General features: G+C 46.2%; 4 protein-coding genes across 4 annotated transcripts in view; 1 reads left to right on the top strand and 3 right to left on the bottom strand.

Moving 5' to 3' along the window:
• The window catches only part of diras1a (DIRAS family, GTP-binding RAS-like 1a), a 13266-nt gene extending 10926 nt beyond the window's left edge, over positions 1-2340 (bottom strand). The window contains exon 1 of the mRNA XM_076726847.1: positions 2108-2340. The gene's annotated coding sequence lies outside the window, so the exon portion shown is untranslated. The remainder of the gene's footprint in view (positions 1-2107) is intronic.
• reep6 (receptor accessory protein 6) overlaps positions 1-24453 on the bottom strand; it is a 151659-nt gene that overhangs the window by 98695 nt on the left and 28511 nt on the right. The gene's annotated exons all lie outside the window — the stretch shown is intronic.
• apc2 (APC regulator of WNT signaling pathway 2) overlaps positions 5840-24453 on the top strand; it is a 34224-nt gene continuing 15610 nt past the window's right edge. The window contains exons 1-7 of the mRNA XM_076726828.1: positions 5840-5864; positions 15188-15349; positions 16480-16570; positions 16920-17271; positions 17735-17843; positions 18052-18165; positions 18379-18453. Coding sequence (XP_076582943.1) covers positions 15209-15349; positions 16480-16570; positions 16920-17271; positions 17735-17843; positions 18052-18165; positions 18379-18453 — 882 coding nt within the window. The 5' untranslated portion in view covers positions 5840-5864; positions 15188-15208. The remainder of the gene's footprint in view (positions 5865-15187; positions 15350-16479; positions 16571-16919; positions 17272-17734; positions 17844-18051; positions 18166-18378; positions 18454-24453) is intronic.
• On the bottom strand, positions 18555-23292 carry LOC143318471 (uncharacterized). The gene is made up of 5 exons (XM_076726833.1): positions 22960-23292; positions 21573-22445; positions 21248-21422; positions 21074-21111; positions 18555-19815 (listed from the first exon to the last, which is right to left on the bottom strand). Exons 2-5 carry the CDS (start codon positions 22339-22341, stop codon positions 19256-19258), a joined length of 1542 nt encoding a protein of 513 aa, XP_076582948.1. The 5' UTR covers positions 22342-22445; positions 22960-23292; the 3' UTR covers positions 18555-19255.

Raw genomic sequence — 24453 nt, 5'->3', positions numbered from 1 at the left:
CCCTTTATTCGTCACACACACGCACACACGCACACACAGCACACGAGGTCAAATTTGTCCTCCGCCTTTAACCCATCCTGGTCGTCCCTCCTCTGCGTCAGACCAGGAGCGGTGGGCAGCCAGACCGGCGCCCGGGGACCCTTCTTCGCCGTCACCATTGGTCAGGTGGTGATCTTCTCGCATGTTTTTAGTGCGGGATATTTTACGGAGGACACCGCAGGTGAACACGGGGAGAACATGCAAACTCCACACAGAAAGGCCTCTTTTTTTGCAGCAGGCACCGAAGGCGTGGTGGAGGACACGCCCCCGGTGCCTGCAGCGAGAATCGAACCGGGACCTTCTTGCTGTGAGGCGACAGTGTTCTCTGCTTCATGTTCTGTGTCTTTACTAAAATATTACACATTTCGTATTTTCTAAATATGATTATTTTTGATATTTTGCATCTTTAAATACACTTTAATCAAATATGAAATCTTAAAATGAGAAGACGCAGTCAGTACTCCTATTATCAGCAGTACCACAGCAGCAGTGGTAGTATCTGTTATACATTAGCTGTAGTAGTATTAGTGTATGTGTACTTCTACTGCTGTCTGCTGCTTTTTATACTGTGACTGTCTCCTGTTCCCATGTGTTGGACATGTGTCATGTTTCAGGGTCCACTTTGGTGGACAGTGAAGTTTCTATGATTCAGACTTTGGCGACTGACCACGACGCCACATGAACACTGCTGTGAAGCCACACACCACCAAAAATATTTGGATTTTACTGCAATATTACTATGCACACTACTTCATTTCCTGTAATATTCTAAGAATATTCCTGTGATGAGTATCTGATAAGGTCACTATGACATGATAATACTACTGTATATTCCTATGAGTGCTGCCTGTATCCTATTACAGTATTACTGTTATGGTGGAAAGTACATTGAATTATGTTTTATGTACTTGTACTTTACTTGAGTTCTCCCATTTCCAGCGACTTCTACTGCACTGCGCTCACTGTCACTGCACAGGTTTACAGGAAACGTTTAGAAAAAATGATGCAGGTTATTCATTGAATTACTCAGTAACAATAAAGCTGTGACAGAAAGTACATTTACTCAAGTACTGAGGTACAGCTGTGAGGTACTTGTACCATTTTCTGCAACTTCACATGTCTACCTCACTGTTCATTTGATAACTTTAATTAACTGCAGATTCACATTATTGATGTATGGATGTTACAGGTCAGCAGGATGAAGGACGTCACCAGCTTAAAGAACATCAGCATCATAATTCAGTGATGTGACATCGGCATACAGTCATAGAATGTACTGTGAAATCAGCATTCCACAAAATGAGTACTTTCACTTTAGTACTTAAACTTCGGTCAGATTTCAAATGCAGGACTTGTGTAACAGAGTACTTCTCTGTGGTACTACTGCTTTTACTTTAAGTCTTTTCTTTAAGCGTCATTATGAAGTAAATGTCGATGTAACAGCTGCAGAGAAATGAATGAAGAATGAAGTACTCGTACTTGTACAGCGTGGTATTACTACTTAACTGTAGTAAAAGATCAGAGTCAGTATTTCTTCCACCGCTGATGAAGCAGTAAAACAAACTCGTGTCATGTGACATTTGGACATTTGCTGCATCGTGTTTCCATCCATATTTCTGTGCGGACTCCTCTGATGATATTTGACGGCAGTAACAGACTCGTGTCTCTGTCGTCACGACACACACACACACGCACGCACGCACGCACGCACACACACACACACGCACGCACGCACGCACGCACGCACACACACACCTGCTGCTTTGTTCTCAGTCTCAATCAGCTGCAGACTCTCATTATCTCATCTCATCATGTTAATCAGTCTGACTCCGCTCCACGGTAAGGACAGGTCGGTCACGCGCACAGCCGGGCGCGCGCTCAGCAGCTGGATGAACGTGCATAATCACACACAAACACGCGCGCGCACATGCACAGTTATGAAATGTGAGCCCCGGCAGCACCGAGCCGCTCGCTGGAAGCAGACCGACTGTGGAGCTCTGCTGCCGGGCTGCTGTCAGTCGGCTCCCCGCTGTCGGTGCGTGAGAGTCGGTGTGATGTGCGGACTCACCGTGCCTCCTCAGGCGGTCCTCAGTCTGTCTGCGTGCGGGGTTTGTCTACTCTGGAGCGGCTGTGAGCATCCTGAACCCTCCGCTCTCTGACTCACATCATCATCATCATCATCATCATCATCATCAGACCTGCTGCTGATCAGCACACATCAGCCCTCCTCTTCCTCCTCCTCCTCACTCCATCACCATCACCTCCTTCCTCCGCTCCGCTGGCAAAACAGGACACACCACTTCCGCTCGCTTGTTGTCAGAATAAAAGCCTGGTTTCCGTCAATGTACAGAGCCCCTTCATTTCCGGCATGAAATCCAAGTCTCGACAGGTATCCCTTACTTATGTAGCTCAGATACATAAGGTAAAATGAAAGAGTCTAAATTCAGAGCAGCTTTGGTGTCTATATTAGTAAAATGTCTCTGTGTCTGATGTGTTGATGTCAGAGACCGGAATCAAAATCACGATGAACGAACCGACTACTATAAAAATATATATTTAGTTATTTTCAATCTTATTTTGAAGGGCGTTATCGCCGAGCGGAAGTCTTATTTTCAGCCTCCACCCTGGCGCCTCATCATCATCTTCATCATCATCATCATCATCATGAAAGTAAAAATACATTTTGGCTCCACACCTTCATCTCCATCAGCGTCACTCACACGCATACGTCACCACGAGACAGAAGAGGACAAAAAAAGACATTCGACTGTATTAGAAACAGAGTGCAGAGACGATTGACTGTCCATCCAAGTCTTAATAACACAGAAGAGTTTTTATACTGTCAGATATTATTTATGTCACATAGATGTGATCATGTTTCCTGTTAGATCCCATCACGAGAACCAAGATCAGACCGTTTTTATGAAACAGAAACAGGAAAAACAGCAGAAAGTCAAGAGAGAGAACATCAGAACATCAGACATTCAGAACATCAGAACGTGAGAACATCAGAACGTGAGAACATGAGAACATGAGAACATCAGACCAACAGAACATCAGATCATGAGAACATGAGAACATCAGGCCGCATTCCATTTCCATAATTTTATTTCCTGTTTTTTCTTGAAGTTCTTCCCGTCTTTAATTCATGGATTCATCTTTAGACTCAAACCAATAAAAACATCATTTTTTCCAGTACAATAAAACTTTAAAGAAGATTTGATTGGGTCTTAATCAAACGCCCTCATGTTATTATGACGTCACTGAAGTCACTGGAGGAATCACAGAACGTGACTCTGCTCCGTCCTTTTCCAGCTTCATCCACCCTGATGACAGGCTGATGGTTGGCCTGAGATGGGCTCAGCAGGTGATGGAGACGGACGAGGACCAGCCTCTCAGGGTCTTCATCGGGTGTGATGTCAGAGCCGGTAGCTGTTGAGGCTCTGGGGGTCCGGACCTGGACGTGGGGCCCTCTCCAAAGCTCCAGTGTCCTGCAGACCTGGACTGGACTCAGAGTGAAAGCCGTCAAATTTAGTGTCTTTCCTGTGAGGAGGAAACTGTTAATAATTCAATGTTCTGCTGCCTGCTGGGATGTGATAACAATCAATCAGTTATTGATTAGTCCTGAACTTTGTGGATTTTACATAACATGAACAGAAGAGTCACACTAAAGGGCTGAAGCTCGTCCTGCAGCAGGACACAAACAAACCTGCAGCATCCTCTGGTGGAAAGCTGCAGAACTGCACTCAGACAGCAGCTGGAAGTGGAAGTCTCTGTCTGCTGTGATTGGTTGATTTGATACAGGCAGAAGCACAGGGAATACACTGTGTGAATGAATGACTGAATGAATGAATGAATGTCCAGCCTGCGAGAAATTATGACACCAGAAATTCATCTGAGCCAGAACCAGAAGTCCAAAAACATAAAGGCAGCTGAAGAACTTCACAATGAAACCCTCAAACATGAGAGACATGAGAGACACGAGACACATGAGAGACATGAGAGACACATGAGACACATGAGAGACATCAGAGACATCAGAGACACGAGACACATGACAGACATGAGAGACACGAGACACATGAGAGACATCAGAGACATGAGAGACACGAGACACATGAGAGACATGAGAGACATGAGAGACATGAAAGACACATGAGACACATGACAGACACGAGACACATGACAGACATGAGAGACATGAGAGACACGAGACACATGACAGACATGAGAGACATGAGAGACACGAGAGACACATGAGAGACATCAGAGACACATCAGACACATCAGACACATCAGACACATCAGGCACATCAGAGACATCAGAGACACATGAGACATGAGAGACATGACAGACATCAGAGACACATGAGAGACATGAGAGACATCAGAGACACAAGAGACATCAGAGACATCAGAGACACATGAGACACATGAGAGACACGAGACACATGAGAGACATCAGAAACATCAGAGACACATCAGAGACATGAGAGACACATGAGACACATGAGAGACACAAGACACATGAGAGACATGAGAGACACATGAGACACATGAGAGACATCAGAGACATCAGAGACACGAGACGCATGAGACACATGAGAGACATCAGAGACACATGAGACACATGAGAGACATCAGAGACATCAGAGACACGAGACACATGAGAGACATCAGAGTCACATGAGACACATGAGAGACATGAGAGACACATGAGACACATGAGACACATGAGAGACATCAGAGTCACATGAGACACATGAGAGACATGAGAGACACATGAGACACATGAGACACATGAGAGACATGAGAGAAAATACTCGTTAAATGATCTGTTTGCCTTCTTTTCCAGACGTTTGAGACAACCTTAAACTCAGCTTTGTTTGTTTGTTTGTTTGTTGTTTGTTTGTTTGTTTGTTTGTTTGGTCTTCTTCTTCTTGGTCTCACATCCAAACATTTCTTCTCAAACTTGAGTAAAAGCTTCTGTTGATAACAAGCAGAAAAACTGTCTGTTAATTATTATTAGTATGAATTCTCAGATGATTCCACACATGGACCATGATGATGTCATGCTGAATACAAATGACCTCTGACCTTTGTCCTCATCCTGAGACCAAAACCAAGCAGGTACCTGGATACTGATGGGGAGGCGGTAACAAAATCATCATCATCATCATCATCATCATCATCATCATCATTATCATCATCATCATCTTCATCATCATCATCATAACACACAGATGTGGGCGTTGTCTCAACATCTGAAGGTTTATCCACCAACAAGATGGACAGACAATCACAGACAGACAGACAGACAGACAGAGACACAGACGGACAGAGAGATGGACGGACCTCCACCCACACCTCCATCACCTTCTGTCAGAGCAGGATGATGGACAGGTCAGCTGGTCACCAAATCACATCTGATTGGCTAAATTTAGGAAACGATGAGTCTTCAAAAATATTACAATATTTTACACATATTTAGCACGTAGCATGTAGCATGTAGCATGTAGCAAGAGATAAATGAATAATTCAGACATAATCTGGAAAAAGTATTTTTCACTTCACACACAGAAGAAGGAAGTACTCATATGTCAGCAAAGGTAGTAATACTACAGTGTACAGTGTCCCCCTCCCCCCAGCCTCTCTCTCTCTCTCCCTCCTCCCTTCTTCTCTCCCTCTCTCTCTCCCCCCTCCCTCTCTCTCTCCCTCTTCCCTCTCTCTCTCCCTCCTCCCTCTCTCTCTCTCCCCCCACCCTCTCTCTCTCTCCCCCCTCCCTCTCTCTCTCAGTGATCTTCAGCTCTGTTCGGAGTCATGAGGTAAGAACCTGCCGCTCCTTCTCTTTCTGCCTTTATCTCGTATTTATGTCGTATTTCTTTGTGGAGTATTAGTACCTAGTATTAGTACTAGTAAACGGACCCGCCTGGCTCCCCGGTTCGGTCCGGTCGGTCTCGGCTCTGCGGATGAAGGGAGCAGGAGGCTCGGTGATCAGCGCAGATCAGAGGCTGATTTAAAACCTCCAGCGGAGATCGAGAAGGTCTAAATGTGGAAATGATGGTTTCAGGGTTGGTTCGCTGTTCTCGTCTCCTCCATCTTTCATGCGGGTTTTCAGGGCTGCGTCCTGTTTTTTTTTTTTTTTTTGTCCTCCTCCGTGCAGGCGGAGGGATGGAGGATGGAGGAGCTGATGAATCATAGATGTCGTCAGAAAGAAAAGCAGCAGCTAAAAAAAAACACATTTCAGAGGTCAAATTAAAAAAGAGATTCACCCTGAAATCAAACCCGTTTGTCTTCCTGTGAACTGATGAATTCATTCGTTCATTTGTTCTGATCTGATCTGGATCATTTCTGCTCATGAACGTCTCGTCTCGAATCAAAGCTGAAGATCTGTCGGATTTGATCATTTGACTGTCAGCTTGTTGTTGGTGTCGGGCCTTGAACGTCTCCCGCGGTCTCTCCCAGTCTGTACTGGTTCCACTGGTTCATGATGACGATGTGTGTTTTCATGCTTCCTCTGTGTTTTTGATCTTTGTTCTTCTCTCGGTGTGTTTTTCACTCATTGATCCATTAAAGGCAGATTTGATTTGATTTGATTTGATTTGATTTGATTTGATTTGATCTGATTTGATTTGATTTGATTTGATTTGATTTGATCTGATTTGATGTGGTGGATCAGGATCATGATCAAGATCAGGATCAGGATCAGGATCAGGATCAGGATCAGCTCTGCTGCTGGTTCCTGGTATCAGATCATGTGGTTTTGGTTTGTTGGATGTATCACGTGAATGTATTTGGCTTTTTGAAAGGATGAAAGTATTTGATCGTCAGTTTTATTTGTGAATGATGGAAAGAAAGATGATCGCTTGTTTAAGCTCATTCGTTTGACGCAGCCGGTGAAGATGAAGTTCATTCTGCTCATATTCTTTATTTTTCCTCATGTTCACACTGAATGTATCTGCTGTCTCAAACACTCTCTCCAGCACCAAACGTGGATTCATCCGCCGCTGAAAATAGTCCCAACAAAAGCTCCATTTCCTCCTGTTTGTCTGAGAAGAACTACAGTGAGCAGCTGCTTGAGGAGATAATGAAGCTTTTAAACATGAAACTCAATATTTGTGAGGAGTTTTAAAGATTTACTTCAGGCAGGAACCAATGGGCTTGGGATTCGGAGACAGGAAGTCAGACAGTAGTGAGAGACGGACCGACGTGAACATGAGATTAGCTGATATGATGAAGACGGGAAAGCTCACTTTGAATTGATAATCACAAACATTTCTCTGTTAATGAATCTGGACTGGATCAGTAATGGGACAAACTGGGTTTACCAGTGAGACAGAATGACTGATCCCAGGTCAGTTTAGGAGTTTCTGAACACGACATGTCAAACGTGGCAGGTCGCATACGTCAGTTCATGTTATGGTCCAGGATGAACGCCGATGGAGGCGTGTCCTGAGTGCAGAGGTGTGGACACAGTGGACACAGTGGACACAGTGGGGGTCACAATACTTTAGTTCTTTTACAGGCAGAAGAGGTTTTTCCTCTGTTTAAATCTATGAAATCTTTATTTAAAAAAACTCTTCAACGCTGGAAACTAAACTTCTAAATTGGGAGATTCACGAACGTCATTTTGAAAGTGGTAGAAAACGTTCACCTCTAAACCAGGAAGCAACCGCAGACTGAAGAACAGCATGACTGAACGATCCAGCAGCAGCGTCACAGCTTTGATATGTTAATCTGAAGCTTCTGTAACTTCAGGTGAATTTACTGAAAGCTTTCACAGAACTGAACCGTCGAACGCTGCTTAGAGTCTTTGAGCCTTTATTTCTGCTTTAAGTGTATTTGATCATCGAGTCCTTGATGTTTTCACATCTCCTTCTGTTTAATTCAGCAAACTCAACACTTGGTCCGGGTTCACCTGCTGCTCTGTAGGGTCTCCATCTCCACCAAGGCTTCCTTCTTCTGGCTGGGTGTTGAGGTGGAGCTCCTTTCCGAAGGATGCATGACTTCGAGTTCGCTGGGCTCAGATATCTTTCTGATGACTCGGGTCACTTTGTGCTGTAACAGTTATCTCAGTTCCTAAATAACTTTCAGATATTTCGGACACCTGCAGTACTTTGACACTGCTTGGGATGTGTTTAAGGAACGTCCTACATCTGAGTGTCGACTGCTGGACAACAACATATTTAAAACGAGAAACATCCACATTCACGTTCTGCTTTTTCATCTGCTGTTTGATTTCCTGACAACACGATCCGTCGTTCTAACGTTGCTCAGCAGCAGATCTGCAATTGTCAAATGTCAGACTGCCCTTGAACCCACCAACAGGAAGTGTCTTTAAAAACAGGCCTTGCTCCCAGCTGCATGTCCACATGATGATAATATTACGTGATAAGGATCATCTTAAACCAGCATCTGCCTGAAAGGAAAGAAGCCTAAAACCTGACGGATGATTTGGAAAATGGCGTCAGATCAGAGGTTTGTTGAAGGTTTGCTGAAGTTTGTTTCCACCGTCTGTAGGCCTGAACTCTGAGCTGCAGCCCGTCGGCAGCAGCAGGAAAATCATCTAAAAACTCAGACTTCTGCTTGTTTTCTTCATCTGCCGCAGGCAGCATCAACGTGTCAACATCAACACGTTCACACGAAACACGTTTTCGATCACATCTGAAAAATGAGCCTTCTTTCATAAAGTCCAGGCTGAAGCTCAGTCATCTGTGTCAGCCCGTCAATCACACCGATTCAGATCAATCATCCATCAATGACTGTAAAACATTTCCAAACCATGAACCAGGATGTCTGCGTCCTGCAGTGTCCTCTGGTGTCCTATAATCCTGTTTTACTTTTGCAGCCTCTGCAGAGGAAGTTAAAGATCCTTTAAAGTTTCTCTCAGATCACGAAAGTAACAATCGATTCATCTTTGAAGTCACTGATCAAGAAAAGTGTTTGTTGTTTTCTAGTTTCTCTGAAGTTTCAGACTTCTGTCCTTCATCTATTATCTCTGAGTGGATCTATCAGAGTGGATCTATCAGATCAGAGTGGATCTATCCGATCAAGGTGGATCTATCAGAGTGGATCTATCAGATCAGGGGGGATCTATCAAAGGGGATCTATCAGATCAGAGTGGATCTATCAGAGTGGATCTATCAGATCAGAGTGGATCTATCAGAGTGGATCTATCAGATCAGGGTGGATCTATCACAGTGGATCTATCGATCAGAGGGGATCTATCAGATCAAGGTGGATCTATCACAGTGGATCTATCAGATCAAGAGTGGATCTGTGTTTCGACTCAGATGTTTAGGACCAGTCTGTGTTTCAGTGAAATCAGATAAAGTTTCATCTCTGATGATCAAACTGTCAGAAGTGTCACTTTTCTATTCAGACTAATCTGTTTTTGATCTGTTCTCAGCTGAGTTTGACCTCTGACCTCGGATCAGGTGTTCAGAAGCTTGTTTTTGGGTCGTGGTGGTTCAGACTCGGGGACAGGAAGTCCTTCTTCTGTGAGCTGGAAAAGGCAGCTGCGATGTCGCGTCGTCCACTCACTGGCTCGTTGCAGAGCTTTCACCTGCTCAGGTGCAGGTGTGCTCAGCTGTCGTGGACGTGAAGGCGTTCAGACTTTTAGGCTTGAAGCTTTGATGGTTGAAAGACTGAAGGCAAGTCTGATGGCTCCACAGGAGGCGGCCATGTTGTCTTTGCTAAATGATGTTAAACAAACTCGTGTTCGTCCTCTCAACGGTCTGATCCATTCTGAAGTTAAACTCCACCTCTGCAGGTGTTTCCAGGTGTTTCCAGGTGTAGAACAAGTAGAATCCTGATTCCAAAACAGCAGACTCACTGTGTAAAACAGTCCGTCAGACTGTGATCAGCTGATCTGATCCTCTCTGACACAAACTGACCTGAGAACAGCTCACAGTCAATACATTTCATGTTCTTCATTGATTTCTGTAAATATCTCTTATTGTGAATCTGATGCAGCAACACGTTTCACAGACTGAAAGATGTGGAACGCTCCAAAAACACCTGTTTGGATCATTCCACAGGTAAACAGGCTGATTGGTGACAGGTGAGAGCATCATGATTGGGTATGAAAGGGGCGTCCTGGAAAGGCTCAGTCGATCACAGAGGATGGAGCGAGTTCACCACTTTGTGAACACATGATGGATGAAGGAGATGAACACATGGAGCTGCTGTCAGTGAACAGTTTGATTATTGATGATTGATTGTGGTTTGATTGGCGTTTTAAACAGAGTCCAGGCTGTTCTGAGATCAGGCTTATAGCACAAAGTCTTCAGTGTCTGTGTGATGTCTGATAAATGTCCTCAGGTGATGTCACTCGAGTCAGTTTCATCTTAAGACTTCATGTTAGAAGCTGAAACAGATCTGTTGGTGTGGAGTTGGAAAGAAGTGAGCTGACCTGCTGGTGGTGCAGGTGCATTGTGGGTGAAAGACAACAGGTTTTGATAAAGAAGAGGAAGGTCTGGACGCCGCCTGTATTTGGAACCACCGACCACATGACAGTGATGAACGCAGCATAATGGCGTCCAGGCTGAAGCTGAGTGTGGATGTCTGATGACTCTCCCTCTGCACCGACGCCATTTTCTCCTCCATCTCTCTTTGCCTGGAGGATGCGGTTGCCACGGTAACCAGACAGTCCCAGAGGGGGGAGAGGGATGCAGACTGGGAGGATGTGGGGGTGGAGCAGGTGGTGGTGATCGACTCTCTCTTTGTTCAGATACACAGCCGTGGATCACAGGTTCTCTTCTCTGTTCTAAACGTTCTGCAGAGCAGCAGGAGGAACCTGAAGGCTCCATAAGTGGAACAGGAGGAAGAGGAGGACACGAGGCCCGAGCGACACGATGAGCTAACGTCAGGTTACTGTTTGTGTAAAAGTACAACACAGTACTGCGTTCAGTCTGAGCTCAGAGCTGCTCGCTGTGGCGCCCCCTGTGGTCACTGGTGGTAACAGTGTCTGCAGACGCAGAGTCCACCAGGTGGTCCTCATTTATTCCAGGTGTTTTTTGATGAAGTGCACTGGAGGCCCCCTGCAGGCTGCGCTCGGTGCTACACGAGGAGTCACTCTGAATCACCTCTGATGTTGGTGGCTGTGAAGCGGCGTTCTCAGGGTGACTTTAGAGTTTCCATGTTTTTCCTCGTTGCTGAGCTTCAGGTGTGGATCGTTAATTAGTGGAAATGATTCACCTGAGCTTCTGTTTCCTGTCCGTCCTCCTTCACTGCAGCTGCTTTCGTGCTCGTCTCTTGTTCGCTCCTCTTCCTCGCCTTCTTTCTTTCTTCTTCTCCGGCCTCTTCCTTCTTCATCTCTCCTCCTCGTCGTCTCATATTGGGGTCACACGCGTCAGATCGGTCGTTGCCATAGAAACTGCACCGTTCACAAGCTCCGTTAACGCTCGTTAAGTCGGCGTCTGATTCGCTGTCCTCTGGGAGCCTCTGCATGTTCTAACCCAGCATGCTTTGCAGCAACTGCAGCAGAGAGAGCCTGTGTGTGTGTGTGTGTGTGTGTGCCATCACTTGATGTAAATGTGTCACCATGGCGATGGTGGGGATGTGGGCCTGTTACCATGGTGATACAGAACATCAATATGTCAGAGGCTTTTGATGGAAAGCACACACACACACACACACACACACACACACACACACACACACACACACACACACACACACACACACACACTCTCTCTCCAGCTGAGGTCTGCAGTATCACAGGCACCTTCACACACACACATTTCTTCTGTGCTTGTGAGGACCATCTGTGAACCCTGAAACCGTCTGTTCAGAAGAAGAAACGTCTCAGAGGCAACATTGAGGCTCAGAGGTCAGAGGTCAGAGGTCGTGGTGGATGGTGTCCTGTCTGCGGTTGAATGATGGAAACACTTTGATATCCGAGAAAGACGGTGGTTTGAATCTTAACACACGTCTGAAGTCACTTTATTTTGAAGTAAAGGCTGAAACCACCAGTGTTAATATGACGGCTGAGTGCTGATCATGTGACTGCAGATACATGGCGAACATTCCCAGCATGCACTGGGGCGACGGATTCATGGACCTAAGTCTCATTTTTCTGTGTTGCAGCTTCGTTCCAGATGTTTCTGACGAATGTGTTCAGCCGTTGGAGTGTTAGTGTGACGGACTTTCACTGATGATCGTGACGCTGCTCTGAAACTAAAATCTCTGAAAACACATAAACCAGTTTCAGCAACGTGAGTTCTGCAGAAGAAACTACATTTACTGAACACGTGTACGTTCACTCAGTTCAGACTGAGCTCAATAAGAAGAAATGCATGAACTCTGAATCAGCAGCAGTCAGACTGAGTCTCAGCGAGGCCTTCGTCTCCTGAGGTAACAGAGCTGTCCGTAATGATAATGCTGGTTACCTGTAGTCCAGTTGCATTATGGGAAATGTCGGATCCAGTGTTTTGGGGTTTGACCCATGCTGGACTGGACGCAGCTCACCTGAAGTGTCCACGTTCTGATCATCTTCTAACTGAAAGTGACTGAAATGACTTACTGGCCAATAATCAAAGAGCGTTACGCTCAGAACAAAGACTTTGTTTGTCTGTAGAGTTTCAGATTTGATCAGATCTCATAGATCAGCTGAGCTTTGCTAAAACTACTTAAACTCTGAGAATAAAATGAGGTTATTGCTGAGCTTTGGTCCACTGAGTCTGTCCTCTGCTGTCTGTCCCGTAATCTGAGAATACGTCCAGTAAATCCGCCTTAAATGACACTCTGGATCCTGTTTCTCCTCTCAGTCCTCCGCCCTCCTCTGAACCACAATCCCCTCGGGGTCAGTTCCACATAATGAATGCAGCAGTGACATTTGCTGCACTGACCGCCTGCTGACTTCAGATCTGCTGCGCTGAGCAGGAAAAGCCTGACGACACACAGAATCATCTGAGTAACGTCAGAGCAGAGTTTTATTCAGCGTGTGAAACAAACAACCAGCAGTCTGTCCGACACGTCGTGTCTGCAGCGAAGGTCGCGCCTCATTCGGTCACATGAGCAGCTTTAAAGAGCGCACTGAGCATGTGCAGCTCCGACCCCAAAGCAGTGACCTCACTGTGTCACACGGGCTCGCTCGCTTATTGATCGTTTCATTTGTGCAGCGCGAACATCCTAGAAGAGCCACAACGTTGAAGGTCAGTAACAGGATGAGAGCGTGCAGCACGACAAAGAACATCTGAACATCAGAGAAGACTGTGTGGGACCTGGTCTACTCAGATATTCTAGAAGGTTCAGGAGAGATGGTGGTTTTAGTTAAAGCAGAGGTTCACGATCCCAAAACAAGTCAGGTGTCCATACGAGCACTGACACACCTGAAACAGGTGAAAGTATGAACACTGAAGAGCTTTGAATCTCAGAACAACCACAAAAACCTTCATCATACTTTGGATATTGTAGGAAAACAGGAAACACGTTGTTGGTTTCTGACTGTCAAAGTAAAAGCGTGTCCTCATCATGTTGATCTGCACGTTTCCTTCAGTCACTGAGAATGTTTCGTAACATTTGGCAGAACTTGATGAATGACAATGAGTGTGTGACATTAATGTGAGCGTGAGGTCTGAGCATTCGTAACGATGCTGCACAGTTTCAGCTCTTCGGTCTGTTGTTGTTCGTGGACAAACAGGAACATGAAACCACGGCGATGAGCAGAGAGTGCGACGTGTTATCAGACTGATTCAGGATCAGCTGAGTGGAGGCTGCAAACAGCCGCAGGGGAAACTTAGATAACATGTTATCTAACAGACCGTCGCTGAGCACAAAACTGAAGCTGAAGTGACAGATGATCAGACTCCCTGTGAGCCATCTGCTGCCAGGAGGAGGAGGAGGAGAGGAGAGGAGGAGGAGGAGGAGAGGAGGAGGAGGATCGGAGGAGGAGGAGGGGAGGAGGAGGAGAGGAGGAGGAGGAGGAGGAGGAGGAAGAGAGGAGGAGGAGGAGGAGAGGAGGAGGAGGAGAGGAGGATCGGAGGAGGAGGAGAGGAGGAGAGGAGGAGGAGGAGAGGAGGAGGAGGAGGAGGAGAGGAGGAAGAGGAGGAGAGGAGGAGGAGGATCGGAGGAGGAGGAGGGGAGGAGGAGGAGGATCGGAGGAGGAGGAGGGGAGGAGGAGGAGAGGAGGAGGAGGAGGAGGAAGAGAGGAGGAGGAGAGGAGGAGGAGGAGGAGAGGAGGAGGAGGAGAGGAGGATCGGAGGAGGAGGAGAGGAGGAGAGGAGGAGGAGGAGGAGGAGAGGAAGAGGAGGAGGAGAGGAGGAGAGGAGGAGGAGGAGAGGAAGAGGAGGAGGAGAGGAGGAGAGGAGGAGGAGGAGAGGAGGAGGAGAGGAGGAGGAGGAGGAGAGGAGAGGAGGAGGAGGAGGAGAGAAGGAGGAGGAGGAGGAGGATCGGAGGAGGAGGAGAGGAGGAGAGGAGGAGAGGAGGAGGAGGAGAGGAGGAGAGGAGGAGGAGAGGAGAGGAGAGGAGGAGAGGAGGAGGAGGAGAGGAGAAGGAGAGGAGGAGAGGAGGAGAGGAGGATCGGAGGAGGAGGAGAGGAGGAGGAGGAGGAGAGGAGGAAAGGAGGAGGAGGATCGGAGGAGGAGGAGAGGAGGAGGAGGAGAGGAGGAGAGGAGGAGGAGGATCGGAGGAGGAGGAGAGGAGGAGAGGAGGAGGAGAGGAGAGGAGGAGGAGGAGAGGAGGAGGAGGAGGAGAAGGAGAGGAGGAGAGGAGGAGAGGAGGAGGAGGAGGATCGGAGGAGGAGGAGAGGAGGAGAGGAGGATCGGAGGAGGAGGAGAGGAGGAGGAGGAGGTTCCTGTCTTTGGACCTTTGAGTCTCTCCTCATGTTCTGTGTCTTTGTGTCTTCTTCTTTGTGTCCATTGGCGTCGTTCTGGTTTCTGTGGTTGAATCTGAGTCGATGCGACGAAGAGAACAAACGTCTCTTTGTTTACGTTACATAATTACAGTCAGAGCAGAGAAAGCGACCAATCGAGCGTCCGGCTTCCTCTGCTGGATGGATCCATCAGTGTTTGATTCTCTCTGGGATCGTTCTGCTGGTCTGCTCTTCTTTTATTGCTGCTGTCAGAAACTCCTCCGCCTGCTTTAAACCATGTGACGCAGACACAGGTGTGCTCCACCTCTAACGCTCCTCCTCTGGCTCCTGCAGGGGGCGCTGCAGGGTGTGAAGATGGCCAACACCGTGGCTTCCTACGACCAGCTGGCCCACCAGGTGGAGGCACTCCGCAAGGAGAACTCCCACCTGAGGAGGGAGCTGGAGGACAACTCCAACCACCTGTCCAAACTGGAGACCGAGACCTTCGGCATGAAGGTGAGTCCAGATACACCATCAACACCACCAACACCACAAACACCATGTTCAACACCACCACCAACACCATGAATAACACCACCTACAACCCCCCACCCCCCCCACCCCTCCATGCTCCACCTTCAGGGCTGCTCTCACTTTGTTCTCTGAGAATGACGTCAAACCTGAATGTGAAGAGAAGACATGAACGTCTGTCTTCCTGTGGACAGTTTCTGTCTCTGCAGGCTGATTTTTATAGAAATATATTAGAAACTAATCAGCTCTCTGAGTCCAAGGTGACCTCACATGAGCTGTGTTGTCCAACCAGCTGTCCAGAAAATATAGACCCAGAAATATTCAGCTTGTTGACCTCTGGGCTGTTTTCCTGGATTTTACCTCTCAGGCAAAGCACAAGCTGCCCCACCGTCTCAGCAGAGAGACAGAAAGCTGCAAAATCAGGCTAAGACCAAAGCCTGCCGGACATAAATCCTATCAGCTGCACACTCATAAACACACATGTGCGTGAGCACATGTGTGTGACTACACACTCACACTCACATGTCCAGATGCTGAGAGCAGCTGGATTATCAGGCTGAGCTCAGCTGGTTTGACCAGATTCAGGACGTCTGACACACAAACAGATGAGATGACGGCAGCTGGACACGATTCACCTGCATCAGGTGAGTCTGCAGGAGGACAGCAGACTCACCTGAGGACAGCAGACTCACCTGTCTGAAGTCTGCAGGGTTCAGGTCAGGATTTGACCTCTGTCTCTGCGTCTTCAGTGGACGTCGTCCTGCCTGAGCTGTGAGTCGCTGGTTCTGCGTGAGGCTGAAACCACTGAGCCGAGATCAATATCACATTTTAAGATTGTTGAGATGAAAATTAAAAAGAAGCAGCGACCATTATAAAGAAAAGACGGTGAAATCTGAGTATTGAACCGAAACAAATCTACAAAGACAGACAAAGGACGTCTGTTGGGTTTGTCAAAGACTGATTCTGATATCCTTCATCGTTAAAAACCTTTAAAGTGACTGTTTTCATACAGAACGATGATGTTTAAGAGTGGAGGCTCTGTGAGGCTCCTCAGCCGAAAGGCTCTTTGATTTTAGGCTGTTCACTCTGTAAGCGTTTCTCCTCCTCTGATGCAGGAGGTGCTGAAGCAGCTGCAGAGCAAACTGGAGCAGGAGGCGGGAACTCTGGCCTCGTCCGGGAGGAGCGACGTGCTGCACCAGCTCAAAGGTCTGAGTGTGTCACATGTCTTCTTGTTCTCAGGTGTAACACTCCTTTAACCTTGATCTGTTTGTAGAGACCACAGAGGAGTCCGTCGAGCCTCCGGGGGGACCAATCAGCATTCACAGAGAAATAATCGACTCAATCAGCTAACCTGATTGGCTCTGCCTCGTTATGACTCGACTCAATTAAACACCTCATTAATGTCAGTTAGTCTGGACTAGAATTCAATTATCTGACGGCAGCTGTGTTTATAGAGCAGAGCAGCTGCTCGTCAGGGGGATGAGTGGATGGCAGATAAATGGATGCTCTGTTCTTCCTCTTCCTCTTCCTCTTCCTCTTCCTCTTCCTCCCTCAGAGCTCCACATGGACCTCACCAACTACTACGAACTCAAGCACCAACCTCACAACCTGAGGCTGCTGACGGACAGTCTGGGAGGGGCGGGGCTAACAGGTGTCAGAGGGGCGGAGCTAGATGATCGTCTGGCTCTGCCTCCTTCCTCCTGCTCCTCCTCCTCAGTGGCAGCGGTGAGCAGAGCCAAGAGTCCGCTCAGGGCTTCATCCCGTCTGAGCGCAGCGTCCGGCGGGGAGACTGCCGCCATCATGCTGCCGCATCACTTCCTGGACGGAGCTCCGCCCAAAACAGCTGTGATCAGTGGAGCTGATGGACGACAGAGCGACCACCACGTGGAGGAGCTGTACAAGGAGAGGTCAGCTGACGGTTTGAGCTCTGCTGCAGGTGGAGCAGGTGGAGGATGTTCATGAGGAGAAATAAGAAGCAAAATAATGAGAATCTTAATGAATATTTATCTTAATGCCACAAAACTGTGAAACTGAATCAGAAATAAATCTGTAATGTTAATGTCTAAAACTGAGCTGTGTTACTCTGAGACTCATCTGATTGAATTCATGCTCTGAACTCAGTCAAATGTCCAGCAGGTCGTCAAAAAGGTGAAACTTCACAAACTTTAAGTCTTAATTTTAAAATTCTGAGTTTAAGTCTCCAAAATCAAAACTGGATCACATATTCATCCAAAGTTTGTCAAGCAAAGTGAAAGAGGCAAGCATGCATGTGTGTGTGTGTGTGTGTGTGTGTGTGTGCCTCTCTGTGGGATTGTCTGGAGCGTTAGCCGCTCTGATGCTAACAGTATGCTAACGTGTGAACGTCTGCAGGAACCTCCTGCTGGGTGAGATCGACCGTGAGGAGAGGGAGCGCTGCTGGTACTTCAGCCAGCTGGAGGCGCTGTCACAGAGACTGGCTCAGCTGCCTCGCATCGACACAGTGAGAACACACGCACATGCACACACACACACACACACACACACACACACACACACTAAAGCACAGCAGTGGTGGAAGTAACTAAGTGCATTTACTCAAGTACTTTGTACATCGACTGCAGATTCAGATTAATACTGACCTCTGACCCCTGACCGCTGACCCTCTGTGTGTGTGTGTGTGTGTGTGTGTGTGTGTGTGTGTGTTGCAGTTTTCTCTGCAGATGGATCTGATCCGGCAGCAGCTGGAGTTTGAAGCCCAGCAGGTTCGGTCTGTGATGGAGGAACGCTTCGGCACCAATGACGAGATGGTTCAGAGGACACAGGTGAGACTGCCAGCTGCTGATTGGACAGTCATTTACAAAAAATGTTTTGACAACAGATCAAAAATCTTAATGTATACATGTATAATAGAACATGTTGAACTGTTGTAGATGGGATAAAACAGACATCTGGTTAGAAAGCACATCTGGATGTGTCTGAACTGTGTGTGTGTGTGTGTGTGTGTGTGTGTGTGTGTTTGTTTGTTTGTTTTGCAGATGCGTGTTGCTCGTCTGGAGCAGCTGGAGAAAGAGCTGCATGAGGCCCGGGGGAGTCAGGAGAGCCAGCTACAGGTCAGACATATACATGAACACACACACACACACACACACACACACACAGTTTGAGCGTGTGTGTACAGCAGACAGCAAATATCACTCAGACTGATTCTGTGTTCAGTTTTTATTGAAGCAGGTTTTGTACTCATTAATGTAAAACAATGAAAAATATGAAAGTCATCATTTATAACACGATCACTTCAACCAACGTGGGAATTTTTATCGTCATGTGAATTCGTACCATTGACCAATAACAAGGCATCTTGTCAGAGCTGAGCTCTGAGTGGACGGAGAGCCGGAGAGTCCAAAATGGAGAAGCTAACGTAGCCTATTAGCTGTGTGTCACCGTTACTGAAGTGTAAACTTCCTGGTTTACACACAGTGAGGAAGAGGGACGACGTTGCGCTGATGAGACTTCTCACTGAACTGCATGAATTGTTATTCTGCTAAAGACTGAGCTAACAAAGTAGCTAATGGTCAGTTAGCAACCTAGCCAGCTCTGAGATCATTTTTTCCCTCTTCAGTAACTCTCTTGATTGAAATGAGGGTTTGGAGTGACTCGTTCTATCAGGCAGCTTCTGGTGTGACTGGACCTTAAGGCTGCAACATGTTTCCTCCAGGCTGATGAAGGCAAACACGCTCAGGGGTTGGTCCAGGAACGCTAACGTAACGCTAGCTGTTTCTTTTAGATGTGTATGAATTTTGAGCACAGTGTTTCCATGCACCTCCAGTCAGGAAGTGGATCAACCGGCCAGCTCCTCTGTATGCTCCTCTGTGAGCCTCGCCGACCTTCGATTACCCATCGTTGCAGAAACCATCACTGCAGCAGTCGTTCCCAATCTAACTCCACATGACACAGGGACACTGAGCCATCATAGGCCCAGACCCAGAAACCCGGGTACAGAGGCTCAGTGAAGGTGGAGGTGAAGGTGTGAAGGAGGACCATGGAGTCCTGAGAGACACAGTAGAAAGACAGAGAGCCTGCAGACCAGTCCAGGTAAACCCCAACTCTGTGGGTGAAGGGTCTGGGTGAGCACGACCTGAACCTCTTGTTATCGTGGCACGGTGTGTAGCTTCCCTCTGAACACTCCAAACTCCAGGACCACTTGTTGTGTCCCAGCAGACAGCTCGCTGGGTCTCCACCTCTGGAGACGCTGTTGTAGGTGACGCCGATGTCGGCACCGCCGTTCCACATGACCTCCCAGTACACCGAATCCAGCAGTCCCTCCCTGCACAGGACCTGAGGACAGCGCTCAAACCGGTCTGGGTGATCAGGGGGTTGATGTTCCAACCACACTCGAGTCACCTTCCTGTTGCAGTCAGTCAGATGGAGCTCTGAGTTGGCGGTGTTTGGGTCAAAGGTCAAATAGCAGGCAACTGAGGAGCAAAACAGGGAACAAGATTATTCGATTTAGCCATTAATGTTGATATTTGAAGAAGAGTTGGAGTCATTTGTCCAGTAAAATCTCGTAATCATGTACTGTCAACTATTAAAACTAACTAATGCTATAAAACTAATAAAGGCATAAAAGTGTATGTTTTTAAAGATTACTGATTTTCTCTGCTTCATATCATGTAAATTGACTCTCCTCAGGTTTTTAGACAGTTGGCCAGACTGAAAAGTTTGAACAGTTTGAAGAATCATGTTAGATATTTGTCATAATGTTTTAGATTCTATAGACAAACTTTGTTTAAATGTTGATTAATTAGATTTGGTCACTGAAGAGTAACTAGAATAATGAGAACTCAATGAGTGAGTTCAAAAGATTCACAGTGTACATTTGTCACGAATGAGGAAATTAGCTTTAGAACCAAAACTGTTTTTTGCATCAACTAAATGTGCTTATTTCTGCTGGTTGGACATTTTAAAATGGACAGTTGGACATTTTAAAATGGGGGTCTGTGGGGATTGGCTCACTTTTGGAGTCATCCTCAAGTGGTCATTGGAGGAACTGCAGGTTTAGGCGCTTCACATTGGGTTTGTTTTACAGACCCAGAGGTTTTAAGATCTCCTCGTGTCAGACTTTTATCTCATGACTGTGACTCAGTTCTGGACTCTGGTTCTCCTCTTTGTCTCCGAGCAGAGAAATGTCTCCTGATCAAAACAAACCGTTGTCACTGCCAGAGGATAGTGAAACATAACAAGTTATCCTCTCTGTGGAGATGAGGTCCTGGGACTAAATTAGGGTAAAGGTCATACTAAACCCAAGCACAGCTGATATCAGCGGTTGGCTGCAGTGCTGTCAATTGTGATTGGCCCCTCAGATGTGACATGACATCACAGCAAGGACAATTATAACAAACAGAACAACAGTTACCACCATCTGTATCGAGCAGGACAACCAGTCCTTCAGAAAGACCAACAGTGGAAAATGGCTAAATAATATCTACATAGAACTGAAATAGGTGTGTTGACAAGAGATAATATTAACAATGAAATTGTGATCTTGGATTAAAAGATGTAAAATCCACATTAGTAACCACAAAGACTCTGTTTTCAACATTCAGCTCCAAACCCTGTGATTATGGTAGTACTCAGTAAATGTTCGAACTCTATGCAGATGATACTGTAAAGTTTATTATAGGCCCAGAGGGACATATGTGAAGATATTAAGTCTACAGTGTGAGAGCTTACAGTTCTTCACGGACCACGAGTCTCCTCCTCGCTGATCCCTGCAGGAGCAGAAACAACCACAACATCATGCAGCTGAACATGAAACATAACATTCATATTTCACAGTAAATCTAAAGTTTTATCAAACAGTTTGAACCTGACAGTCTGACTCTGTTCTCAGGTGGTTCGACTCACCTCAGGACTTCTTTGTTAGAGTGTCTCAGAGTAAAGAGGCTGATCCCAGAGGACAGAGACTCCCAGGGACGAGTCTCTGGTGGCTGATCCTCGTCTTCCTCGTGTATCGTCCTGTCTTCTGCAGACACCACAGACGAGTCATCACTCCCCTCTTCGCTCTCACATCTCTGCTCGGCTGTCAATTTCGATAAAAGATAAAAAAAACTTGATTCTCACACTTCATCTCTTTCATCTGCACTTTTAATTCATTTAATCAACATTTCCCGACAAACCGAGAGCTCTGCGAGGTAACGTTTGGTTTTCCGGTGGCCATGATGGGACCTACCTGTCCGAGATGGAGTCATCTCCTCGCTTTGTTGTGTTTCAGAGAGACGTTCAGTTATATCCACCTCACTGTCCTCCTCCTGCTCTGGGAGGTTTCCCCTAAAGCCATCATCCTTTTGTTCCTCGCTTGTCTCTAAACATGTCTGTTTAACTCCCTGACTGTTTTCTGCTTTTTGAGAAGTCTTTTGGTCTCTTCTGAACAGACTCTTAAAGGGGTCGTCAGTCCTTTCAGCTTTGGAGACTTTCATCTTGAAGGTGTTCGACAAGTCTTCCTTCGCAGTGTCTCTGTCCTTTGAAAGACCAATTCTGAAGACGTTAGAGAGGTCATCTTTAAACTGACTGAAGTCCTCTTTGAGAAAGCTCAGACGGTTCATTGTCTTCTCTGTGGACTTTGTCTCTTTGTCCTTGGACAAGCTGACACTGAAGACACTGGTCACGTCTTCTTTAAACTGGCTGAAGTCTTCTTTCAGAAGACCAAGTGTAGTGCTGACGAGTTTATTTTCTGCCTGAGTTGATGGACGGTCTTCATGCTCCATCTTTGTCTCCTTGTCCTTGAACACTTTGAACACTTCTTCCTTAAACTGGCTGAAGTCCTCTTTGAGGAGACTCAGCGGACTTTTATCCCTCTGACGTGACATAAGATCTTTCTTCCTCGTGTTTTTGACCTTCTGGTCGTCTGGGTCAGAGTCATTCGTCTTGTTGTCCTCTTGGAGACATAGTTCAGGTTCTTTCTGGTCATGTTCCAGTGAAGGTTCCTCAGCGAGACTCATAATGGATCTGTTTATTTCCAGTCTTTTGTTTCGGAGGTCTGGTCTTTATAAAGTTGTGTTTTGAAGCTCTTTTAGACACAGTGAGTCTTCTGATTGTTGGACACCTGTATGATCGCACCGTGTGGAATTAAGCAGAATTAGTAACCTAATGAAGATACCAGTGAAAACATTTCATTTTCTTTCAGTCTTCAGTTCTTTAGTTGCTCCTTGTTAGCATGCTGATGTTAGCATTTAGCTCAGCATGAGTGTACATTCAGCTTGTTGATCAGTTTTTCAGTCGGTCAGATGTAAACTGGAGAAATTCAAACTTCCCAAAGTGCAGTTTTACATTTTTTTTTTTTGTCTGAAAACAATCAAAACCCTGAAAGAAATTCTAATAATTGAATTGTGTGAAACAGTGACGAGCAGAAAATGCTCAAACTGGAGGAGCAGGAACCGTAAAACGTTTGATTAATGTTTGAATATTGGTCAGATTCGGATTTTTCTTCTGCTCTTTCAGGTCTAACGTGAGTGTTTGTCTTGTCACCTCAGCTCATGTTCAGGCTTGTTCAAAGTGAATCAGATAATCTGCTTTCAGTTGTTCACACAGATCAGTGAGGACGTTTCACAGGTACTCACAGCTGCTTCGGTCTCCATGTTCCTGTCTGATCCGTCCTTTGAAAACACAACAAAGTCACGAAAAACCAGAGGTTGACTTTTGTCTGCAGCTCAGAGCGTCGTGGCTTCGGCCCGTCTGTCCGTTTGAAAGCTCGACATTCTTTCAGCTGAACGTGTTTCTGGTTCAACCAGTTTGTCTCCATATTTGTCTCCGGCTGCTCATGGGATGATTGGCTGGTGTGTGCTGCAGTCGGGGTCGTTTCTCTGTGGATGTTTCTGCTTTAAAGACAGTTTGTAATAAGGCAGAAATGGAATATGATAATCCTAGTTCTGTTTCCATCAGTGTAGAATCACCTGGACATTCAGACTGCAACGCCGTCCCGTTTAGAAACGTGGTTTACGTTGATATTATTCTGGTTTTCGGAGCGTCATCTGCTCACGTGTGCAACACGTTTGGAAAATGTGTCTCAGTTGTGGTTTTCCAGCTGTTTGCACGCTCGGCCTCCCGTCTGTCCACAGTCGGCTCTGAAGGTCATATCCACCATCATCCAATCCAATTTGACCATTTCCTGCTTCAGGCTCCAGTTTGGTTCAAGGTGCAGTTTGAAGATAATTTGCTTCATGTTTGTTTTTGTTGTTGTTTTTTTCAGGGTTTCACAGAGACTGTGTTCATCACTGTAGTTATGTGACTCAGTTTTTATAGTATCATACTGACAGATTGTCAGCTGACCTCCTCTCCACCGAAGGAGATCTAATCTGTTTTATCTGATAGAAATGTTTCAGTGGTTAAACCAGCCACCAGAATGACTCATCGACTAACCCGAACGAACAGATTCACAGATTGTTTGTGTTAAACGAGATACTGAAACTCCTTAAATGTCCATGAGCCGTTCACTTCTTCTTCTGTTGTTAAATGGCTGATTGTTCATGGGACAGTTAAAGTCTGTTAAAACAGATCAGTTGAATAAAATGTGAAAACGCTGAAACCATTAAATTTTCTATGTGCTGTTGGACTTTATTAATAATAAATCATCTCAGCTGTGCTCATTAGTTATTTAGCAGACTGAACTCAACGTGATCTTTGACCTACAAAACCAGAAGGAATCATAAAAAGCAGCTTTTTACAAACAGGTTTAGTTTGAAATAAAATCAACTGTATTCATAAAATAAGACACGAGAGTTCACCTAAAAAACAGCAGAAATTCACGTGTTCATTGAAAACTTAAATTTAAAAGAGAAAACAGAAGAAGAAAGTGTGGATTAGGTAAGATCTTGACTGGAAACAGAGAATCAAATTCTGATGAACATCATGAATGAAGCTGCTGGAATATCTGGATTCTGGTGGGACACTGACCTTCACGTCTGAGTGGAGATGAAATGAGCAGCGGATCGAGAGCAGAGCTTTGAGGGACGCCTGCATCACACTGAGCTGCAGTCTCTCTGTTAGTAACCCGCTCATACCTTCACTGTAGCTCCGTTCTTTAAACGTGGACGAGGTGTCAGCTTTGTTAGCTT

The sequence above is a fragment of the Chaetodon auriga genome, chromosome 3 (assembly GCF_051107435.1).
Source record: "Chaetodon auriga isolate fChaAug3 chromosome 3, fChaAug3.hap1, whole genome shotgun sequence".
Taxonomy (NCBI): Eukaryota; Metazoa; Chordata; class Actinopteri; order Chaetodontiformes; family Chaetodontidae; genus Chaetodon; species Chaetodon auriga.
Note: the sequence above shows the minus strand (reverse complement) of the source record. Positions and strands in the feature narration are given on the sequence as shown.